The 15361-nt window shown below is 41.9% G+C and overlaps 1 protein-coding gene across 1 annotated transcript in view; it reads right to left on the bottom strand.

Annotated features, from left to right (window-relative positions):
• LOC138968806 (AF4/FMR2 family member 1-like) overlaps positions 1 to 14885 on the bottom strand; it is an 84066-nt gene extending 69181 nt beyond the window's left edge. The window contains exons 1-3 of the mRNA XM_070341450.1: positions 14565 to 14885; positions 11885 to 12005; positions 4860 to 5816 (exon numbers count right to left, since the gene is read on the bottom strand). Coding sequence (XP_070197551.1) covers positions 4860 to 5816; positions 11885 to 12005; positions 14565 to 14578 — 1092 coding nt within the window. The 5' untranslated portion in view covers positions 14579 to 14885. The remainder of the gene's footprint in view (positions 1 to 4859; positions 5817 to 11884; positions 12006 to 14564) is intronic.
• Between the last annotated feature and the right edge of the window lie 476 nt (positions 14886 to 15361).

Raw genomic sequence — 15361 nt, 5'->3', positions numbered from 1 at the left:
AAGCAATAAATGATTAGTTACTAAATGCTAAAAAACTGTTTTCTTCTCATCTGTTAATGCTGGCATCTCTGCAGACACAAAAAAGTAAAAGTAAAACTGACATTTTTATGCCCCTCTATTCTTATCTTTTAGGAATTCAGTTTTCCAGATCTATATTCTGTCACTGTCAGTGTTCTTGTTCATAACATTTGTATATTTACATCCATTTTACTTTTAGACTCCCTCTCATTGAGTTTGAAGACCTGATTTTCTCAGATTTTGGAGGTCTGAAACAGGGGAGATTCACCGTACTTTATTTAGACAAAGAAAACGTATACGCGTAAGGCATGATTTAATTTGACCATGTGTCTTTGCTGAATTGTCAAATAGTTTATCGGATAAGTGAATGTCTGTGCAAAGGATATTTCTGAGAGCCCTTGACTGACACCGTGACAGACTGAGAATCGGTCTATTGCAGACTTAAAAGCATTACTATGTTAAGGCAGATACAAGCTTCCTGGCTGTGACTCAGGCGGAGACAGGTCGCCTTCCTGACGAAAACAATCAATAATGGCTTCAGCTATCTCAACCCTCGAAGTCCCACTCACTACAAAGTACACTCCACTGACAGTGACACACCTTTGTCTCTCTCTGCCTGTGTGATAAACATCGGACTATTACCACTTCCTTTTTAACCTCTGAGGCTTGTGCATGCCAATGATGCAACTGCGAGTCTCTCTGTCTCTGTCTCTCTCTGTCTCTGTCTCTCTGTCTCTCTCTTTACATTTACACACACCATGACTGAGGAAGAGCAAAAATCACGGAAAAAGCCAAATTCTATGGCGGTCCAGAAACTTGTTGAAATTTGTATTCAAAATGGTGCAATCTGACACAAATGTGGGCACATTTACATCAGTAATTACTTGGAAATATTTGAATTCGCAGACAAGTGGGAGCCATGTCAGTGTCTCACATTGACACACACTGCTTTTTTTTTATTAAGTACAACAGCAACAGGAACGATCAAGAGTTCTACCATGCGTGAATCTGTAATTTTGGACTATATATATCTAGATTGTACAGTAACCCTGTATCATACTACATGTATCATGATTAATTGCCACTGTGACACTGACACAGCAGCACACCATCTAATTCACCCTCTTTCAAGTGACAAATCTGCATAAGAAATACACTTGTAATTGTTTAGTTAAGTACTGTGGTTATGTTATACATTTCAGTTGTCACATATCCTTCCAACAAAGGACAGGTCTAGAACTCGAAGTATACAAAATACAACAATGTAGTTCCCATTCAACTTTAAATTATGGCATCAACTCCCTCTCTGATGTACTGACAAGTTCCTGCTCAAAATACTCATACTGTCTTGCTCATTAACCAAGGAGAACACACAAAGCAGGACAAATGTATGCATACAGCCAAGACATTCTTACACTACCCCTAAGGGATCCACAGTCTTGATAGCCTTACATTAAAGGCACAGTGCACCTCCCGTAAACCATCACAGATACTGTCAGGCTTTTACACACAGTACAAACACCCTTCCATTTCAACGCTCACCCAACGGGAACACCCTAGGTGCCCTACGTAAAGAGCGAGCAATTTTCAAAGAATTAATTTTGCGGATTGTCTCACTCTTAGTAGATAATCGGACCGTGGTGCGTTTTGGCACTAGACCTAACTTTTAAAATCTAAATAATAAATTGACAGCTTGTTATGAACACAAACATTCTTAAATCATAAAAGAATAATTTTTTCATCAAGACAAGATCAGTACAATTCGAAGTTTTGAAAGTTTGAAAAAAGAAAAGCCCGAAAGCAGGGTCACGCAAGGTCGTGGTTCTCGTAGCAGACGACTGTTTATACCTATCGCCAGTTCCTCTGAACAGTCAAAAGCCATCGCTAGAGTTCTTGTGAACCACAGCCGTTTGTTTCGTGCATAGTCAGAGGTACATAATAACGTGCTATTGCAGATAAGCTCACAGCACCGGCCCCCGTAGCGCAGTGGTTAGCGCATCGGGCTGCGGGCCGGGAGGTCGTGGGTTCGAATCCCATCAGGGTCATGTGGGTTTTTCGGGCTACGGTCGGCTCCTACCCAGAGTGGAAGTGCTATGGTTCCTATGGGAAGGCTGGGATCACACAGCCGAGTGTCATTCACTTAACGAGTGCTCAGTTTCTGTATACCTGACCAACACCGCAGGTGCGGCAGTTCTCGGGCCTGGTTGACACCAGGATACATCATGACAGTAAGCGTAGAGTGCTGCCCTGTCACGTAGTCTCAAAACCAAATTGGAAATCCAAAGCATCATCATTATAATCATCCTCATCTCATTAATCATCGAAAATATAAATTGTCCTTGCTCTTGTGGCCCTTCATGCCCGGAGCTCTCATGGTGACCTTGGTCTCAGTGTTCCTGTTCGATCCTTCCCTGAATAGTAGTTCTGCTGTCAGTCTTCAACGTGTGACGTTCTGGGGGGTCGACGGAGGGACGTGGTGGCGGTCTGCTCTTTGGAGGGGACGCTCACTCAGTCTGGCTCCGCGACTTAAAGTCAATGTCGTTTGTAGGCGGCATAGTAGATAGTGGGCTGCGCCCGTTAGCTCGGGACAGACCCACTACAGAACACCGTCGAAGTGACTCAGCAGAAGTGCAGTGTCATCTTCCGAGGGTAGCCTACCGCAGCGACCCGACATCCCCCCCTGGAGCGTCTGTAAAATCGACAAGTCTGGCAGCGGAACGAAATTCAGAGGTGGTTGGAGCAGTGAGTGCAGGGACGGGGCGGTGTGAGAGCACAACGGGACAAGGAACAGGTGACGTGTAAAGACAACCAAAAAAAAAAGAAAAAAGATAAGCTCACAGCGAGTCGCATTCAAATTACTAATTGACGACCACATTGTGAAAAAGGGAAACTGGATCACACGGGTTCACAATGGCTCAGGGGTAAGATAAACCACGCAAAAATAAATTCTTTGAAAATTGCTCGCTCTTTACGGAGAGCGCCTAGGATGTTCTCAAGCGGTGAGTGTTTAAATGAAAGGGTGTTTGTACTGTGTGTAAAAGCCTGACAGTATCTGTGATGGTTTATGGGACGCTTACTGTGCCTTCAACAATAAGTTTTATCAAGTCATTTTTTTTATTACCTGATTGCACAATCACTGAATTGGCATTATTTCAGTGATGGCGCTAGTATTTTTTCAAACCGGTAGGCAAACTTTTATGATGCAAACAGTTCAGAAAAAAACGGTAGGCTGGTCATTGGAACCAGTAAGAGTCCAACAAAGAGTACTGGTTTTCTTGTTTTACCAGCGAAACAAAACAGGTAGTTCAAAAATCAACCGGTAGGTCATACCGGCAGCCATTTTTGTTCCAGTATTTTCTCATTTCATCCGTTAAAATACCAGTAATTACCGGTTAAGGCCAATACTGTATTTCAGTAAAACTTAAGTGGAAACATAGGGTATTCGACATACATGCATCTGAAGATGCTTTTCAAGGTAATTTATTCATATTGACAATGGCTCGTGCCTGCACTGATCAAATGATAACTGAGTTGGGGTTTTTAAATCTTGAATAGATGTGAAATATATTCTGCCACAGGACATAATGCTAAGCAAGAGCATCAGAGCTCACCAATTAAAACATAAATGAGAAATTCATAATTTGGTATGCTTCCATTATTCCATATTAATCACCCTTTTATTGTTATTGAAAGCTAAGTTCTCAAGTCAGTTCATAAGAAAGTACATGTATACATGTATAGAGCATGAACTTTATCGTCAACTCGCTTCAAATAGATTTACAACTTTTATCACATCACACTTCTGACTCATCACAATTAAAATTCCAGTGTCAAAAAAATTAAATCAGTTTTCAAGTGAAAAAATCCCACCAGCAACAGCACAAGAAGCTAAATTCTAACCCCACTGGTAGAATGCATTCATTAAAAGAAGAAATAAAACTGGTTAATGTTCAGAACTGATTGGTTTCCTGTGACTACACTGTAATAGTAATACACCAGACAACTACCTCAATACATGTTTAACATGTACATAACACAGTCACTGAAAACAAAGGTTTAGGGTCCCCTTAAAATAAAGCTCAGCTTGGCAAAACCTCAAACATCTTCTAAATACATTACAAGCACTGATCCAATATTATATTCCCCAAAACACCCCCTGCTGTCACACTTTTATGTGACCATGAATTGAACGCATAACTCCAACTTGCTCCCTCAGTTCCTGAATATAGGTGTTTATGAGGGAATGTGATCAATATCAAAGCTTTTGGTATTAATCCCTTGCTCAGCAAGAATATTTTTATCAGAGAAGTCTTAAAACATACAGAGGAAACTAGATCCTTCATTTCCAGTTGGTCTTTAAGTTTAACACTTTGTACCCCACCTATGTTGACAGAGGTTTTTTCAGCTGAGACCAGCTGTGCAGCAGCAGATCACTCAGAATTGTAGTAACTGTGTAGAAACTGTGTATCAACACGCTGGAATGCAGGCGTTACAAAAAGCGACTGAAGCTAACAGTCTGAGCAGAATGCTAAAGTACTCAAAACAGAAAAAATTCTCACTCTCGCTGAGACTAATAGAATTCCATGTAGGCTTTTGACGTAATAAGTTCACGTGCGGGACTTGATGTGAGCCTGGCTGAGGGCGACTAAGACCTGCCCGGTGGCAGTCCAAATATATTCATAAAAAATGTGCAGTTTTTGACTCCTTGCATGAAACTTTTGAAAGTCAATGAAACTTGTTATTTTTTCAAACGGATAGCTGCCTAATGCTCAACACCAGGAGTTGACAGGTCCAGTAATTTAAAGTTTAATTATAATAATAGTTATGCCCAATATACTGACCTTGATATTGAGGGTGAGGTTGGGCTTGCTTTCAGGGAGATGACTTCTACCACCCATTGCGTTGTGTGACTGTGGCGGTGGGTGATTGGGAGGTGGTGTCCGATGTGGGGGCGGTGGTGTTCGATGAGGGGGTGGGGTGCGATGCGGAGGAGGCGGGGTTCGATGTGGAGGGGGTGGAGTCCGATGTGGTGTATGATGGGAGGAGGGGGGTGGGAACGGAGGGGTACTTGGCCCACGGTGAGCAGCGGACGGCTTGTCGGAGAACGGAGGCCTTGCACTGCTGGACGGCCGGAACCCATGGTGGTGGTCGGCACCAGGTTTGACAGAACCAGCCAGGTCTTTAGTGGGAGGAGGGCGCTGAGGCTCACGATCACGTTCGTGAGGTATAACAGCAGGACTGACACTCCTCTTGGGCGGCACAATCACAGGGTTGTGTTTGGTTTTGGGCGATGCCACTATACCCTGTGGGGTCAACTGGGAACTGTGCTTGGTCTTGGGTGAGGGTGAACTACCCTGTGATAATGGCTGTGAGCTGTGAGAAGGTGGAGGCCGCACTTTGTCTGGTTTGTGAGACTGGGAGCTGGGAACACGAGAGCCAGAACCCGAGCTGGAAGTCCTCTCATGCAACACACTTTTACTATCCGACCTGTTCAAACTCTCGTTGCGATAGCGACTGTTGCTGTTTTGCTGGTGGTTAATCGGCTTTGTCTCAGTGGGCTGGGAGCTCGCCCTAGCATGCGACGGGTGTCTATGGTCTCCGTTATTCCTGGGAGGGTTGCTGTCCGTTGCTGGTTTTCTGTGAAGCGAGGGACTCTTTACCCGGTCAGAAACAGTCTGATCAGAATGCTTGACAATGGGATTTCCAGACTCCCATACTATGTTTTCCCAGGGCCCAAAGAGCGACTCGAACTTGAGGGTGGTGTCATCAGTCTCATCAGTATAGGTTTCCTCTTGCACCTGAAAGCAAATCACAAGAAAATCAATAACAAGTGCAACACTGTCTGCCCCACCTTAGTAATTATGGCCCCAAATTAATTGCTTTGCATAATTTACAATGAAAATACACACTCATTCTTACAACCTAGAACCAAAACTAATAAAAGGTAATAAATAGGAACGAAGCAACCTATATCTTCCAATCGGAAGAATCCTGCTTTGTTTTCATTACGACATCAAAGATAAGGTTGCATAAGACTGGTGGCAAAAAAAGCAGTCCACTATAATGTCCCAAGTCCCAAAGCAAACATGACCCAAGTAAGTACCCACTTATCTTTACTCAAACAAATTGTTCCCCTTCCTCCACTAGCATTAGATTAGGAGTGGAATCAAAAATGACCCAGCACTCATGAGATAAATGTATGCAGATAAGTTACTGTCACCTACACTTTTAAGTCTCCCACAGGAGTGCTTGTATGGTCTGGGTGAGAGGCTTCCCTTAGGGCTATTTATTTACTGTATTGGCTCAGCCAGGACTCATGTCCGATTTCGGCTGCATGTCGGCCAGGCTGGCCTTCCCTCACCAGAATCTGGGTCGGTCAAACCAACAGTGAACGCAATGGTGGAGATAGGCTCAGGTAAAAACAAACACAGGACTGAGAGTCAAGGTCGCCGAGCAGATTCAATCAACATGACCTTGTGCACTCTACACACACACAGTCACCCTCTCTCCCCCTTCTCACAAGTCATACACACAATGTCACAAACATGCTCATACTTTCTTAGTTACACACACACACACACACACACACACACACACACACACACACACACACACACACAATGACAGTGACACACACACACACAAACACGCTAAAAAAATGTGTTTCCTCGTGCATATTCATACACACCAATGTACATGTAAGCTTTTCTGGTGTTGATACTAGTCATACAATACAAACACACGTTCATCCCTCTCTTTTGCTAACAGTAACACACACAATAATACCAGCTTGATTTTCTTCTCTCAGAAAAATTGTTTTACTTCCAGGAGGAACACCTGGTAACATACCAACAAGCTCACACATGCATGCAACCTCTCTATCTATTCTAGCCTCAGTCTTTTAGATATATATATGATACAGGCATTAAGTGAAACCAGGCATTACGCGTAATGCCTGAAATAATTAGGCATTACGCGTAATGCCTGTGACCACTAGGCATTACACGTATTGCCTAAAAATACCAGGCATTACACGTAATGCCTGAAATTTGACTCTCAAAATTACGCTTATTGCCTGAAGCAATTCAGGCAATACACATTACCTCTTGGATGACGGTGAGAACATTTTTTAAGGACAAAGTGTTGACAAAATGTCATGGTATAAATATAGTAACTGACATTCAATCAAGTGAGCTTTGAAATGAATGCACATTTTATTTTGCGATTATGAGTGATGGTTCGCAATGCAAAATAATAATTATATTTCTGACATAGTGTTCACCATAGTTTGAATTTCACGTAAGTGTGAGTGCATGTCACAATGGAAAGTCTAGGTCCAATATTTCCAGTCGAGTTTTCACCAGTTGCTTATTCGTCACCATGGAGGATAATGAAAAAGGACAAATGTTTACTCGACGTTTGTTTGAACATTATGAAAAGGACGGCAGAAAGTTGCTCCCGAAAGCTGTGTACTTCAGAACAATCAAAGAAGTAAAAGCTGCCTTCCAGAAAACAACAAAGTCACGTCATGAATATCATCTCTTGGGAAAGTAAGTGATGTGTGGTGTTTGTCAAAAACAGATTTGAGTGTTGGTATTCAGCTCTACGTCTATCGTGAAACAATACTGAAACCGGGTTATCTCTAATGCTGTCTCTGATAGAGTAATCGACACATAATTATAATGTCAAAGGGAGGTAACAAAAAAGTACACTGACTGTATCGTTCTTGCTGGAACACAAACAGCTAATAAGAAAATTGCGTTGTGTTATCTCACATACCCGGGCTGTTGAAAGCTACGATATCAAATTATTATTAATGTTCGCTTGAGAAACACTGTGTAAACGGTGTTTTTTTTTCTCATAAGAAAGATTATAAGATGTTTGGTGGCTTGTTGACAGACCAGCTTTTTTGTTGGTCCAAGGGGACCATATCGTCTTTTGTTTCATCTTTATCGACCAAGGCCGAAGGCCGCGGTTGATAAATATGAGACAAAAGGCGATATGCTCCCGGAGGACCAACAAAAAATTGCTAGTCTGACGACAAGCCACCAAACATTGTTTTTGTCATCATTTTGGTTGTGCAACAAAATGCACAATAACCCACAGGGAGACGAATTTTTAGAATCCAACTCCGGGCCACAAAGCATCGTCACAGTAGCTCGAGATAACACGTCAACCTTGTTTGTGACGTCAAACGTAGCTTGTTGATGCTTTTCTTCCAGTCTGAAAATGTACAGAGCTGCGATCATACGTGTGAGTTCAGTAAGTGTTGAGCATATTTCTTTTCTTTTCAAGTGTTTATGACTTTTCGTTGTGGATTTTGCGATTACAGAGATAAGTTGCAAATTGACCATGAGTCGCCACGGTAATTATCAACATTGATTGGGTCTTTGAGAGTGAATGCTTACAATCGTTGTCCTCGGAAACACAAATCCAAAGCCGCGATGGTTCCACATATCAAACAATCAGCCTGATTGGCTTTTACTTTGACAATCCACGTTTCACCTGAAAGCTCAAACCCATTCACCACCTCGATTTATTGCATGGGGAACATGAGATTTATTTCCCAGGTGTTTGTGAATGAAAACTCGTGAAAATGATGACAAATGTTATTATTGTTCGACGTAAGTTGTTCACGATCTTTAGTAGTTTGAATGTAGCGCTCGGGTACATTGACATGTTGTTGTTGTTTTAGCCAGATGAATTCAATCTGGACCCTGTCCTACGTGAACCCCACTTTACAAATCTTTGTGCGCAGAGTGTCTGAAGAAGAAGAAACGAGCGAGAGTCAAAGGTGTTGTTGTTCGACCGATTCTATCAAACGATATGCAGGCATTACACGTAATGCCTGGTTTCATTTAATGCCTGTAACAGGTTTCAGGCATTACGTGTAATGCCTGACAATGATTTTCAGGCATTACACGTAATGCCTGGTATTTTTAGGCATTACGTGTAATGCCTAGTGGTCACAGGCATTACGCGTAATGCCTGAACATTTCAGGCATTACGCGTAATGCCTGGTTTCACTTAATACCTGTAACATAATTTACATATATATATATAAAACATACACAGAAAAGTAAATGCCCTTTGAGTCAGTCTTGTACTAGTCTACTACTGCACTTTCTCATTGCATTTCTCACTCAATTGGACCGATGGATAGAGGGAAATAGACCGAAAGAATACTACTCCCTCATTACACTTACAATTACAGCACATCAGGCAACAGATTATGTACGGTGGAAAAGTTGAGCTGCTTCAGTGAAGAGAGAGAGAGATACTAAGGCTAGGAGTGCACTGAAGCAAAAACCTTCCCATCACTAGATTCACGATTATGGTTAATACTGGCAGTCAGACAGAACAAAATGTTGATAGAAATATTGAGACTAATCACCCACGGATTATTTTTGTACAGATCTATTCTTACAGTTACAAAACATCTGTTATTCTTCCTTCCATTCTTTATCTTTTCACCAAACAAGGATAGGAGATCAGGCTTCATTGTCCAGCCGGTTCTGAGCGAAACCACTGGCACTGTGAATGTAGGGAAGTCCAGTCTCAAAGAAGCAAATCAATAAAAAATAATTTCACTACATCTGTCTGACCTTGTCACTGGTTCGTCAACTAATTCGCAGCAACGGTTATATGGTGCTTGCTCTTTGCTTACAGTCTTTAAGTAAATGATGCTTGTCCTTTAGTTTTAGTAGTTTTTACCAGCAGACTTTATGTTCCACTGAAAAATCATGTATTCTGAGTTTCCAAGTCAACTGCTCCAATTTGATGATGCTAGCAATGTATGGATGTAAACCAACATGACGCCACCTTCTTGATCTGCGTGTAAAACGACTTTAAATTTAATGGTTAATCATAGAGTCCCGAGCGCGCGAAATTCGAAACATTATATACACCCTAAATCTCCAGACTACTTTGCATATATTCGTGCGCTATGGCGACCTCTGACCCTGAATCACTATCTTCCGGAAAATAATCTGATTCCTTCTTGAATTACACAACTTTGTTTTCCGCTAAACATCGTCAAATACTTAAGTCTGAAAATAGTTCTTGGCACAAAGAAGCCTAACATTTTATCATAATATCAAAGAACTTTCGTACATCAATATCAATAAAATTAGCGATTCGTCGTCTGCGATAAAGTCACGTCTGCTCAAAGCGTCTCTTCTAAGCCGCTAGCAATGTATGGATGTAAACAAACATGACGCCACCTTCTTGATCTGCATAAACGACTTGGTCTTAAAATATTACCTCACAGACTACTCCTTTCTATAGAAATAAAGCAGTATTGTGGGCGTTGATGAGTGAAGTTTGCAGAGTAACCAAGGAAACAAACAAGCAAAATAATGAAATCACATGTTTCTCATCCCTTTTCCTAGTAGTGATTTAATTCACCCTGCTTGACCAACCCCCCCCCCCCCCCCCATACAATGTTGTGCACTAAGCGGATAGATGATTGTGATGACTTGTACTCCCATCCTCTAACATCTCATTTACAACTCAAGTCTTACGGGGACTTACCTTTGGGTTAACCATTGGCAATACATAAACTTTTACCTATTCCTTATACAGTAAAACCTGCATCCAGCGGACCCTTAATTCGGCGGACACCTTTGCATAACGGACACTTCAAGTGAGGACGGATGTATTTTACACTCAAAAACACCTTAAAAGAGCGGACACCTCAAAGGCGCGGACGCGGACACTCTCTTTTGGTCCCGATTTGGTTCGTTACCTGTCAACAACGGTCCGCCATCTTGGTTCTGCAAATACAATCTCGCTGGCGATGTGAACGCGCGAGAAGCTTATTTTGTAAGCCAACGACAGCACTTGAAAGATTGATTTTTTGTATGGTGCACGCTCATTGGTCGATGCCGTGAATTGAACTCAACTCACAAACAAAAACAAGTTAGGGTTTCTACTTTCTGTACTGTGATGCATCTTCGTCTCATCCTTCGTCGATCGCGGTCTCATCATGTCAAAACGGAAATTTCTGACTTTAGAAGAAAGAGTCGATGTGATAAAGAAATTGAACGGCGAACTCTTCGAGTGGTTTTCGAGAGCTCGATCAAAGAATATTCCCGTGAATGGCTTCAGATAAGAAACCGATTGCATCTCTTTCTCTCTCTCTCGCTCAGTCGTTCTCTCTCTCTCTCTCTCTCTCTCTCGCTTAGTCGTTCTCTCTCTCTCTCTCGCTCGTTCTCGCTATTGCTCGTTCTCCGTTCTCTCTCTCTCTCTTTCTCTCGCTCAGTCGTTCTCTCTCTCTCTCTCTCTCTCTCTCTCTCTCTCTCTCTCTCTCTCTCTCTCTCTCTCTCTCTCTCTCTCTCTCTCTCTCTCTCTCTCTCTCTCTCTCTCTCTCTCTCTCTCTCGTTCTCCGTTCACCCTGAAATGCTGACAGCTGTCATGAACTTGAGTAGCATTCTGAAGATGTGCGTCTGAACCAAACCAGACTGATTCTGGTTTTGTACATGTACATGTTGCATGTTGAACTTGTTTTCTTTGTCACTTTCTGTATGACTACATGTAATGCACAGTTTAGAATAAAACTATTTGGCTGGGTTTTTTCTTCCCAAAAAATGTCTGCGCATTCATATTCAAAAGAAAGGACACCTTTGAACAAAGGACAGTGGCAAGGTTCCCCAAAGGTGTCCTTTGCTCGCAGGTTTTACTGTATTTTGCCCTGACAACCACGAATCAATACTTCTTATGTCCAGTCGTCCTGCTACAGCTATCTGCACCCCCATCCCCACCTTCTCATAGTCATACCATCCCCCCATAAGACTCCCGTTTTTCCAAAGCAGTTTCCTCCTCCCAAAAATGAAAAAAATGCGTTTGATGACACAACACTCCATACCCTAGAGGGGGGCTGGAAAAGAGACTCTGGGGAGAAGAACTCCTCCTGTCGATCGCTGGCAACTTGAGCCATGTTAGCTCGGTCTCTCTGGGCCTGATCCCGTCTACGCTCCACCTCAGTCCTGCCCAGTCAAACACACACTGAGAGTGAGAATCAAATACACTTCACAATGGTACATCACTTTTCATTGCAAACAGTCACCAGGGCTGAGATGCACGACAAAGTTACCAACCGGATGGGAGCCAGCCACCTTGTTCGATTGGTTGAAATTGTCTATTGAGATTAGTTGTAATTTCAACCAATCAGAGATTCCGGCCCCGCTGTTTGTTCTCACCCGTTAGGGTGGCACCTAATTTCGCTTCGTGCACCTTAGCCCTGATGTTTAAATGCCAGACTATTGCTGTACAGTAACACCCCCTTTCAATTCAAGACAACAACAAAAATCTGGTCCTAAAAAATCTGGTCCTAGTGTCTATAAAATAGATGTAAGCAAACAGAGGTTATGAACCAAAAATGCAAAAAAGCAAGTTCAGAAATTGAAATGGGGTGTTGCAACTTTTACTGTACAACAATAAGCATTGATGATAACCATTCTATTTCTAAAGATAGTTTTGACATTCTAGGACTATGAGTCAGAGGTCTTCTGACCATCAACTTTTCTACTTGTGGGACAAAGCCAGAACAGTGGGATCAATACATGCAATCCAGGTACTACAACCGACCTTGTCATCCCTTTTGTCATCCAAGTCAGAGAACAACACTGGTGAAGAGTTATTTGTTATAATATGAAGTCTTATATCGCGCGCGTATCTCCAGACTCGGACTCAAGGTGCAGGGATCTATTTATGCCGTGTGAGATGGAATTTTTTACACAATACATAACGCATTCACATCGACCAGCAGATCGCAGCCATTTCGGCGCATATCCTACTTTTCACGGCCTATTATTCCAAGTCACACGGGTATTTTGGTGGACATTTTTTATCTATGCCACAATTTTGCCAGGAAAGACCCTTTTGTCAATCGTGGGATCTTTAACGTGCACACCCCAATGTAGTGTACACAAAGGGACCTTGGTTTTTCGTCTCATCCGAAAGACTAGCACTTGAACCCACCACCTAGGTTAGGAAAGGGGGGAGAAAATTGCTAACGCCCTGACCCAGGGTCGAACTCGCAACCTCTCGGCCACCCAGTCCTTCGAATGATTTATCAATATATATCATTAGACATACATTTAGATTATATTCTTATCATATTAGTATTGTTACGGTTCTGCGTAATCAAAACACCAACAGCTTTTTTTGGTCTTATTTGGTAATCAAAACCAAGGGTGCATACCAAACAACTATAAATGGATGTATTTTAAAAGGAACAACAGCAAACAATGACACAAAGAAGTCCTATTAATAGTAATATTTGAGGTGTAAATTCAACAACACAGAAAGACATTTTGAAAATGAAAATGTTCTTGCTTTGTCTGTCACCAGGAAACCATAGTGTGTGTGTGTGTGGAAGGGGATACTGCGAAATATTCATGTGGTTTTGGTGTAAAGCTGATAATGATTTATCATTCATGTCTGAACCTTGTGTCAACTTTTCTTTGTGGTTTAATTGACGCTACTGAATTATCATACAAGGTAAACACATGTACGTCATTACTGCTGCTCACCCACGATATATTCCCTTGACCTCCATTGTGTTGGAGAATTCAACAGCAGGGAAATTCACACCTTCCCAGGCTATGAAGTCAAATGAGTTAATTCTAACATAACAACCTGTCATAATGATTAAGGTTATCCCATACAGGATGATGAAATTGAAAATTCTTTGTCTTACTCATCCACTGCATCCTTAGGATACATGACAATTGCTTCCTAAACACTCATAGATTTGCCAAGAAAGAAAAGCCATGTGAGTATCAGTAACTCCAAGGGAATTTTTGACTCTTTTTGTGTTTTTGGCTTGGGGCCAAACTTGCATTACCTGCATTTGTGTACACTGGCCACTGCCTACCTCGAGCTGAAACCACTTGAGTAGACATATAAACGACTACAACCAAACTAAACATTGAAATCTCTTGAGAGCTTTGTTGACAATTCTGTTCATTACAAAATTGATACGTGTCCTGAACTACAAACGTAGCAACAATCTTCTGCTGGGCTAAATGGTGTCTGTATCTGATCTCAGGAGTCTAGGTTTTGCTTTTAAAAGTGTCTAATTTCAGCCCAATGTGGTGGCTTGCTGTAACGCCACTGACTGATTAAGTGATTCCGGTAAAATAACTGACCTATGATGAAGAACAGTGAAGTCTTCAGTCTTCATTTTCATGGGTATTACAGAAATGTAACACAGCATTCGAAACATCGGACGGACATGCCTCGGCCGTCGTAATCCGATGTTGACTAAAAATAGCCAGACATGACACGGGCAACAGAGGTCGCAATACAGACTCTGGTTGTGCTATTGGACACTTCGACTAGTTTCACATGAACAGACCTACCCAACTACCCTTAATGACATTAAAATTACAGATTATTACTTTACGATCGTGACATAGGCAGGTTGTGCAACAAAATATGCAGACATGCGAAAAGTCCCAAGCCTCCATTCCCCAACCGACTCCCATACACCGTTTCACGGCACGTGTAAGAAGCAGCCAAATTTGAAAGCACAGTCTCACCTGCTTATGGACATAGTGATTGTTTGATATTTCGCAGAAATATCGGCACAAAAGAAGTGAAGGTAGGCAAAGAAAATGAACAACAGTTTCAGTCCCACTGAAACGTAGTTCTCAGAACCCAGTTTGGTTGCCCTGGTCTACATCGTGGGATCTCTAATTTCGAGATAAATTCACCACAAAAATATCCATGGAATGACAGAACTACACATTGAGTTCTTGTGAATGTAAGATTTCATCCATTTAATCGACTTATTTGAAGTAACAGGAATAAATCCCCGTTGTAAACATGTAATCTCTGCACATACTGCTCGCCATCACAACCTCCATATGAAAGCCCTGTTTACAGACTCAGTATAGAATTATTCCGCGATGACTTTCATGTGTGTCGGGTTTGAAAAAGATTTAAAATATCATTCCAGGGTAAGATGTATACAAAATAATTGCTTTTTAAGAGCCACAGTCTACATATTTCAGAAAGCGCAATTAAAGTTGAATCCCCGAACTACTTTTCCTGCGGACTAGTACATAGATCGGAAAGAGTTTGACGTCAGGGAGGTCATATGACCTGCTTCGAGCCAGAGTCTTGAACAGGCGCTTAAAAATGAAACTTACTGCTGAATGATAGTGACTCTTCAAAGCGTACAGTACTCTCGCTAATCCGACAACTGAAAAGTGCACAAGTGTGGGGTATAATCTAACTGGAACTGTTTAGATTGTTTTAATTTTTATGATTGTGGCGTGTCTCTGTACTGTGTCTCTATTTGTTGCCTTTGAACGAATAGTGTTGAAAAGAGACA

Source organism: Littorina saxatilis, linkage group LG6, assembly GCF_037325665.1.
Source record: "Littorina saxatilis isolate snail1 linkage group LG6, US_GU_Lsax_2.0, whole genome shotgun sequence".
In the NCBI taxonomy this organism is placed as follows: Eukaryota; Metazoa; Mollusca; class Gastropoda; order Littorinimorpha; family Littorinidae; genus Littorina; species Littorina saxatilis.
This window is presented reverse-complemented; position numbering and strand designations above follow the sequence as displayed.